A 10164-nucleotide genomic window follows, 5' to 3' on the forward strand; every position below is an offset into this window, starting at 1 on the left:
AAAGATTTGGGGCTTTCTTATGAAAAAATTGATGCTTGTATCAATGACTGTATGTTATATTGGAAGGATGATGCAAAGTTGGATGCATGCAATGTGTGTGGTGCTTTAAGATGGAAAAGTAACAAACACAACGGTGAGGACAAGTGCAAGAAAATGGCAAGAAAATACCTCAGAAAACCCTTCGATACTTTCCTCTAAAGCCTAGGCTTCTAAGATTATTCATGTGCTCAAAAACTGCTTCTTTGATGACTTGGCATCATGGTAAAAAGAAGAAAGATGGTACAATGAGACATCTTGTTGATGGAGATTCTTGGGATTCATTTGATAAAGAATTTCCCGATTTTGCATCGGATCCTCGAAATGTTAGGTTAGGGCTTGCTAGTGATGGTTTTCAACCCTTTGCAAATTCGAAAACATCATATAGTATTTGGCCAGTGGTTCTTATTCCCTATAACTTGCCCCCCGAACTTTGTATGAAGCAGTCTAATATGATTCTATCAATGCTTATTCCTAGCCCTAAAGGGCCTGGTAACGCAATTGACATATATTTGTAACCTTTGATCGAGGAATTAAATAACTTATGGGCCACTGGGGTAAATACTTTTGATGCAGCAATTCAACATCATTTTCAACTACGTGCAGCTTTGATGTGGACCATAAATGATTTTCCAGCATATGCAATGTTATCGGGTTGGAGTACTAAGGGCTATTTAGCATGTCCTTGTTGTCTTAAAGAAACTCGATCAAAGAGGTTATCTCATGGAGGCAAGGAATGTTATATGGGCCATCGAGTGTATTTGCCAAAGAATCATAGATGGCGAAAGGATAAGGCTTCATTTGATGGAACGGTGGAGCACAGTTTACCTCCAGAACCTTGTTCGATCGATGAAATTCTTCATCAATTTGAGGATCTCAAGAATATCATATTGTCTAATGATCCACAAGTAAAGACAAATATATCTCATGAGCTTAGGGGGGACAATTGGAATAAAAAAGTATTTTCTTTAAGCTTCCTTACTGGAGGGTGCATCAATTACGACATAATCTGGATGTGATGCATATTGAAAAAAACATTTGTGAAAGCATTATAGGGACAATAATGAATGTGAAAGGGAAGACAAAAGACACTATTAAATCTCGTCATGACTTAGAAGAAATGGGATTGAGGCCAACATTACATCCAATCAAAGAAGGGGACAAGTGGAAGATGCCTCCAGCCCCTTTTACTTTTTCTTCTGCAGAGAAGCGCACTTTCTGCAATTTTTTGAAAGAATTAAAGGTTCCGGATGGTTTTTAATCTAATATATCCTATTGTGTCAACTCTAAGGAGGCCAAAATTTCAGGGTTGAAGAGTCATGATTACCATGTTATACTCCAACATCTTTTTCCTTTAGCAATGCGTGGCCTACTAACTCCACTTGTACGCGAAGTAATAATTGAGCTGTCAAGGTATTTTACTATTTTATGTGCTAAAGTAATCAATGTTGAAGAGTTGAAACAACTAGAGTCTCAAATTCCTATCACCCTTTGCAAATTAGAAAAAGTGTTCCCTCCTTCTTTCTTTGATGTGATGATGCATTTACCAGTTCACTTAGCTAGTGAAGCTAGAGTTGGGGGTCCAGTTCACTTCAGATGGATGTATCCTATTGAGAAGTATATGTACAAGCTCAAGTCTTACATAAGAAATAGGGCTCGTCCAGAGGCTTCAATTGCAGAGGGCTATTTAGCAGATGAGTGCATGACTCTTTGCTCAAGGTACATGCAGAATATTGAAACTAGATTTAATCGTCTAGAGAGAAATTATGAAAATGCAAATGGTGATGATGAGGCCTTGCCTATATTTAGTCATCCTAGCCGAGGCGTAGGAGCTCCAACTGTCATCGATGTTCCAAAGTCTGAGTTAGATCAAGCTCATAATTATATTTTGAAGAATTGTGATGAGGTTCAACCATTCCTTGAGTAAGACTCTTAGCCTTAATTAGGTTTCTTTATTTTTTTTTCCGTCGCTATAGTTTCATCATCAACTTTTTTTTTTAAAATTTTTTTTAGAGAATATTCTCAAGCTTGTCCAATTAATGGAATATCCGAAGAGAAATGGACTGAGAATTTTAAATTGTGGTTCAAAGATGAAGTAAGCCTTTTAATTTTCATCAAATAATAAGATAATTGAGATTCAAGTTTGCCATTAATACATATTTTTTTTTTTGTACTTTCTGGTAGGTTTCTCGGTTATATGTGAATAATAAGAGCAAGGAAATGGAAAATCTCCTTTCATTATCACGTGGGCCAACCCAATATGTAACCTCTTTTAGTGGTTATATTGTAAATGGGTATAGATTTCACATACAAAATCGTGAGAAGACTTTGAGAACACAAAATAGTGGAGTGGTTGTGATTGGAAACACCGGAGAAGAAGATGATAACACAGACTATTATGGAGTAGTAACAGATATAATTGAGATGCAATATCTTGGAGGAAATTGAGTAGTGTTATTTCGTTGTAAATGGTGGGACGTATTTGATAAGGTTAGAGGAGTAAAAGAAGACGAATATGGAATTGTTAGTTTTAATTGCAATAAGCAATTAAAGAATAATGAACCATATATCTTAGCTAGCCAAGCAAGACAAGCTTTTTATGCCATTGACAATGCTAACAAAGGTTGGTATATCGTGTCAAAGACTCAACCTCGCAACTTATCAAGTGAGGAGGATAATGATTTTGAGGAAGGTTATGCAAATCAGCATGGTGAATTTTTTAAGCCTACATATGTTGCAACTTCGTCAACTATTGCAAGTGCTGAAATTTGTAGAAGTCGGATGGTATAGATCCAATTTTTGTGGGTGCGATTTCCAAAAAAAAGGGGATGAAGTATCTCTGAAGAGGAGAAGAGAAGAATAATTTGTCAATTATCTTTTTTCTCATTGTTTTTATTTATTTCTAGAAGAAAAATACGCCCATAAATTATCTCCTACTGGCATTTAAATGGCAATGTGTAGTTCTCTGCTATTGTCTTTGATGCCTAGTGCTTGTTTTTAATAATATTTTCTTGCATCCAATGTTAGATGAATAAAACTTATTGTTGTTCTGATTTTTTATTACTATTAAAATTCACCGTGTTGGTCTAAATCTTTCTGACATTTAAACTATGGTCTAAATCTGTCTGAAACTTATTATCCTGTCCTAATTTTACCTCAAGACCATTCCCCTTAATTGGTACTGTATGTTGCTGGAGTGAAACTATACTATATGTTGCTGGAGTGAAACTATACTGTATGTTGTTGGAGTTAAATGAAAAGGTTACATGAAATATTTTAATTATGTTGCAGTCTTGAATGTCCTGGCTGTAAAACAGCAGGCAACACACAAGCACCTGCCACTTAAAGAATATATAATTCTAAGACTGACAGTTGATGGGCAGATCTTGTATGTTCTCTGTTTTTAAAGTAGTTGTTGAAGGTTATGCTAGACATGTATCAAAGTATGTCAGACATGTAAAGGTACAAGGTATAGGAGAAATAAATTTTGATGTGGAGTGCTATGCACGAGCAACACTAGAAATCCCCTAGCAGTCTTTTTTTTTTTTTTTAATTATTTTCATATTAGTATTTACTAATTTTCTAAAGCATGACATGCTTGTTTTATTGATATCCTAGATAGAAATACTAAAGTAAATTGTTTGTTTAAATCTAATTTTAATCTTTTAATGTTAATTAATAGGAACATAATGGCTGTCCCTAATGGATCCACTCAAAGACAATCGATGCCAAGATCTAAAAGGGAGTATGTTCCACCTCTTATGCTCTCTAAAGGACGTGGAAAGGGGTTAGCAGGTCTATATCCAAACAAAAGTAATGCTAATTCTAATGTTGATGGAATAGGGGCTAGTACTGGTATTTTACACAGAAGTAAACATCCTTTAATCCGTTCTAGTAATGGTAATGATTCTCTTTGTGTTAATAAAGGCCCTTTATCATCAAATAAACTCCCTTTTAGTCATGTTAGAGCTCCAACCACTTCCCCTAATGCTGATAGAAACGTAAGAGCTTCCTTTAATCCACTAGTTACTCCCTGTGCTCAGTTTAATGGTAATACTAATATAGATGATCATGATTCATTTTCTGAGTCATGTAATGAGAATATCAATGATGATGATGATGTTGATGCTGATGGTGAGATACAATATACATCACATGAAGATCAAGATATGCTCTATTAAGAAGGCTATGCAAATCTTGATGGCCTTGACCACGAGATGAACTTTCAAGATGATGGAAATGACAATGGAACAGAGGAACCTACAACATTTCAAGGAGATGCAAGGGGTAATACCTAAATTTTTAATACCTATTTTGAGTTTACTTTGTTTATTTTTCCTATGTCAGTGATATGCTATTATTTAGGTATAGATTTAGATTTGTACTTTTTCTTTATCGTTATCTTTTGATACTATTAATTTTTAAAAATACATTATTTTCTTTGAAGGTGGTGACCAATCTACTACTAAGAAGCAAGCAGCTAATGGAAAAAAGAGAGGAAGAAACAAATGCAAAGAGATTGCTAGACTAAAACCCAATGAGAAGTTACAAATACAGTTCTTCAACAATCGGGCCGTAGGAGAGAACCACAAAGTATTTTCAAGACATTTGGGGATCATAGTCCGAGATACTAACATTTTCCCATTAAAAGTGCATAAATGGGATGATATTGGGGAGAGAGAAAAAGACCATATGTGGACAGCGGCTACGGTACCAATTTAACCAAAAAATTTGATGCTCTTAAATTTTGTCTTATTTTTTTATTGAGTTGTTCAAATTTTGTTATTTTTTGCAAGGTATGGGGTTTTGGATGTTGTTGGCAGCATGTCATGATTGATTTTATATAGTTATTTTTTTTTTTGAAAGAGATTTTATATAGTTTTAATTATTCATAATATTATTATTGTAGGATGTTTTTACTAATGAAAGCATGGAAACATATAAGGAGCATGTTCTTGGGCATATGAAAGAGCTGTGGACGAATTGGAGAGGAGATCTATTAAGGTATAATGTCACTAACAAAAAAATAACCTTAGAAGTTGCTGCTAAAGTGATCCTCCAAAGGGGCTTGATACACAAGAGTGGAAGTGGCTCATAAAAGAGATTTATTCAAATGATAACTTTAAGGTAATTTTTACTAAACCTGAGATTGTGAACGAGCATATGTATTGAATTTTAATGTAATGCTATTTTTGTTTAGAAAAGATGTGAAAGAAACTATGTTAATAGAGGTAAATATGCCAAAGCTTTAATGCCGCGAACTGGAAGCAAGCCTGTACGGCAAATCATTTGGGACGATCTGGTATAGATATTGTTTAATAGGTTTTTTTTCTACTTTGAATTGTCATATATGATTAATTATTATTCAGAAAAAATGTTTTATCATGTGATTATAGGGAGGAAGTAAAGGTAATAAACCTACTTTGGTTGATGTGTTTTATTCAACTTGCAAAAAAGGCAATAGTCTTCCGAATGCAGGGACAATTCAAAAGCATGTATGTTTTTATTTATTTGATTTTTTTTTCATAATCCACTATATTAAATTTTTCATGAAAATCTTGTAGGCTGAAATTCAATAAACCATGGAAAACGATCCGTCGCTTTCATATGTCCAGGTAACTTACTTCTATCGTATTACTCATTTTGTTTTTGTTTTTTTTTCTTTTTTCTCTTTGGCAGTGGTTTGGTAGTTTTAAATCAGATTTTCTCAATTGAAATAATTGTGCATGTTGTCTCATAGAATTCTTTGATTGGTGGCTGTGTTAAAAATTCTCGATTAGAGGAGGCATTAAGAATGTTTAAGGATATGTGCTTATTGGGTATTGAGCCGGATGAGTTTACATTTTCTTCTGTTATTGCTGGGTGTGCACGGCTTGAAGCTCTTGATCATATTTTATGGGATACATATTCTCTTGATCGAGAAAATTGCATTGAATGATATTTTACTGTCTGCAATTATTGATATGTATGCAAAATGTAAAATAGAAATAGCAAAAGAAGTTTTTGATGGCTGCAAAAGCTAGTAGTAGTATGTCTGCTTGGAATTCAATGATTACTGGCTTGGTAGTCCATGGTCTTGCCATTGATGATATATCTGTATTTTATATTTTTTCCTAACAGCATAACGTTTCTTGGAATTTAAGTTGCATGCAGTCATTGTGGTTTAGTTGATCTGGGAAATAAATATTTTGACATGATGAATTGAAAATAATATATAGAACCAGAACTTGCATTGTGGAACCATGGTGATATTATAGGCCGTGCTAGACAACTAGATGTGGTAATATGGGAGGCACTAATATTTTTGTCATATGTCGTTCAATTTTTGAAATTTCATATTTTTGTCATATGTCGTTTTTATTTGATATCATTAATGTATATATGTAGAAATAACTTTTTATTTAGAAACATATATTTTATTGTCTTTGAATATCAGGTTTCACAAAAGGTTTTTAAATCCAAGTCTCGAGATCGAGTTGTGGGCTTAGGTGGAGGAATAACTCTAAAGGATATGAATGGACCACAACCCAGTAGAGAAGTTCTTCAAACTGAGTTAAATGCGGCTCAAATACAAAATGAAGCTCTTACAAATCAGGTAGAACTTATTCAAGAAGAGAACACCGAACTTAAGAGTCGCATGGGTTTGTTTGAAGCTAAAATGAAGAAGTTTAAAGATACACTCTTAAAACAATTTAATGTTTCTCTTACGAACAATGTTACAGACACACAAACTCCAAGCACCTGATCGTGAAAAGCAATGATGTTCATGGCCATAAAGAATAGGATATTTTTCTTTGTCTTTTACTAATAGGATTATTTTAGGAATAAGGATCATACTAATGTATGTATGACAATTATTTGCGAATATGATACTTTTAGCATTAAGTATTATTTCCTTAACTTTAGGATGGAGAATTGGTTTATTGTTAGCGTGATCTATATGGATCGAACTAATATTTGTATGACACTTCGTTTGAAATTGAAAACCAATAATTGATGTTAAATTATGCATATGGTTGACGAAATTATGTTTAAATCAAATGATAATTATTGTTGCGTAGTCAATTGTTCTTGTTGTATGTATCCATTATTAACGACAAACATTCATTGTCGTTAATAAAGGAATTTTTGAATTTTCAAGATTATAGTCTATTATTTAGCAAGGGATAATGTGGTCGTTAATATATAAATCTTTCATCGTTATTGATTTCTAAATACGACAAAAAAATGCACCGTCGTTATTAAATAACGACGACTTGATTTTTTATCGTCAATGAGTGACGACAATTCTTTATTTCGTCGTCGTTTGTTAACGACGAACGTCGTCGTTATAACCAATAACGAGAGAGCCTATTACATCAACTTGACGACGAAATTTTTTTCGTCGTTAACAATTTTAACGACCACTATTTGGGCTTATAACGACGAAATTGTTTGTCGTTAAAAACCCTTTTTCTAGTAGTGACTTGCTCCACTTGTGATTCCAAGACATACACTTCATCTGTTCTTAAAGAACCCCTCTTATTTACACTAACGAAACCATGGTCATCCACCTTATATCCTCTGCCCAAGTGCTGCACATCAAACCATGCACATTTAAATAAAAATATGCGATTTCCTCCTGGACAAGACATCTCAAAGATATCCTTCAATACCCCATAATACTCTTTGTCTGAATAATCATCCCCACATACCATTACCCACAATTCTGAGTTTTTCTATTCTCGCATCGATCAATGGTATGAAGTCGAAAACCATTTACAACATATCTTGCGTAACGCCTTACAACTCTTGAAGGAGAACAAACTAAATTATATATTTTCTCATCAATTTTCCCATCCTGATAGAGTTTACGCACCTGTACAAAAAAATAAAAAAAATAAATGGTAATTTATAGAATTTATAGTAATTGATACTATACAAAAATGCAGTTTTAGGTACTGATTTAGTAGTTAACTTACGCGGTCATATATCCAACTAGCAAATTGCCTTTTGTGTCTTTGTTCCACATTTCTAGCATTTTCCTTCTCTAACTCTAACTTGTGTTCTCTAAAAAAAAAGTTATATAAATTTATCAATAAAAAAACAGAAAAATAATAAAAGATTGATTGTAAATCATACAAAATAAACTATAAGATGTTAAACAACTTACTTAACAAAATCTAGAAGGTCATCACAATTGAGAAGATTGTACAAATGAATTTGATTAAATTCTTTGAAGTCTAGATGTAATGGCACTCCTTGTCCTAAAGGATGTCCAAGTGGTTTGAATATATCCAGATTGAAGTTCAAATCATCCTCTTGATATTCATCAACATCATCATTTCTTCCTTTACGGTTGAATTTTGAGTCAATATCACTCATATATCTCAAGCAAAATGTTAAGCACCGGTCAGCGAGGTATCCTTCTGCTATACAACCTTCTGGTTGGGCTCTATTTCGAATGTACTTTTTCAAGGTTCGAAGGTACCTAATATCAACACATGGTTAATAGAAAGTTGTATCAATACGAAAAAATATACAGAATAAGTAAAACAATAAAGTGGCATACCTTTCAACTGGGTACATCCATCTATACCGTACAGGACCTCCAATCTTAGCTTTAGAAGCCAAATGCACCACTAAATGTACCATCACATCAAAAAAGGCAGGAGGAAAAACCATCTCGAGCTTGCATAATGTGTAAGGGATTTGAGCTTCAAGTTCATCCAGTTGCACTGTAGTTATTTTTTTGGAGCAAACATTTCAAAAAAAAGAGCTTAACTCGACTAAAGGCTCATATACATTCTTTGGAAAAAATCCACGAGTTGCTAGAGGGAGAAGCTGCTGAATAAATACATGATGATTATGACTTTTCAAACCAGAAATTTTATTTTTGCTTTCCCTTACACACCTAGAAAGATTAGACATGTATCCATCAGGAGACTTGATACTTGCAAACATGTCACAAATTGCAGCCTTGGCATTTGAGTTTAAAGTGTATGATGCTACAGGAACACGTACTTTGTCTCCCTTTAATATAGGGTGAAGGTCATTTCGAATTCCTATTTTCATCAAATCAATACGAGCCTTTATTGTGTCTTTTGTTTTTCCTTTAATATTCAACAATGTACCCAAGATATTATCAGACACATTTTTTTCGATATGCATAACATCTAAATTATGTCGAATTTGCAGCTTTCTCCAGTAAGGCAGTTGGTAAAAAATTATTTCTTGTTCCAACCATACAAGCTCTTCGAGGGATCTCGCTTTTTTTTTCCATTTTTTCCAGAAACCTTTCCAAACTTTTCTTGCTGAAATTGATTATAATAAGTCAAAATTTCATCCCCCGTTAAAGAAATTGGTGCACATTCTTTCTCTCTTGTGTTGTCAAATGACTTTCTATCCTTTCTCCATTTGTGGTTACTAGGTATCCAACGACGATGTCGTAAGTAACCACCTTTACTCGTTAATGAAGTACGTTTAGTGTGCTTGTGACAAGAAGGACAAGCATATCAACCTTTAGTTGACCAACCCGATAAATCAGCAAGTGCTGGGAAGTCACTAATAGTCCACAAAAGCATCGCACGCATATTAAAATTATGCTTAGAGTAAGCATCATATGTTTCTACCCCATTCTCCCAAAGATCCTTCAATTCTTCAATCAAAGGTTGAAGATATACATCAATATTTCTACCAGGACTTGTGGGACCAGGTATGAGTAAAGATAACAAAAAAGAATGTGGCTTCATGCATATCCAAGGAGGTAGATTGTAGGGAATCAAAACTACTGGCCAAATACTATGCTGTGAATTATCAAAAGGCTGGAAACCATCACAAGCTAGTCCAAGACTTACATTACATGCATCACTAGCAAATGAAGGATATTCTTCGTCAATTGATTTCCATGCAGGAGAATCGGCAGGATGACTCATTTCCCCTTTCTTATCCACCCTTTCTTCCATATGCCACAACATATCCTTGGCTGTTTTTCTAGACATGTATAACCTTTGTAGCCTAGATTTCAATGGAAAGTACCGTAAAACCTTGTGTGGCACTTTAGCTCCTTTTGAAGGCCCAATATCAATATTTTTATACCTAGGTAAATCACAAGTTGGACATTTTTCTAACTTTGCATTTTCTTTCCAA

General features: G+C 34.0%; 1 protein-coding gene across 1 annotated transcript; it reads right to left on the bottom strand.

Moving 5' to 3' along the window:
• Window positions 1-7510: 7510 nt before the first annotated feature.
• On the bottom strand, window positions 7511-8502 carry LOC145568654 (uncharacterized). The gene is made up of 3 exons (XM_081628086.1): window positions 8189-8502; window positions 7998-8085; window positions 7511-7894 (listed from the first exon to the last, which is right to left on the bottom strand). The coding sequence occupies exons 1-3, from the start codon at window positions 8398-8400 to the stop codon at window positions 7733-7735; spliced, it is 462 nt and encodes a 153-aa protein (XP_081484212.1). The 5' UTR covers window positions 8401-8502; the 3' UTR covers window positions 7511-7732.
• Window positions 8503-10164: the final 1662 nt, after the last annotated feature.

This window comes from Chenopodium album, chromosome 11, assembly GCF_948465745.1.
Source record: "Chenopodium album chromosome 11, dcCheAlbu1.1, whole genome shotgun sequence".
NCBI lineage: Eukaryota > Viridiplantae > Streptophyta > Magnoliopsida > Caryophyllales > Amaranthaceae > Chenopodium > Chenopodium album.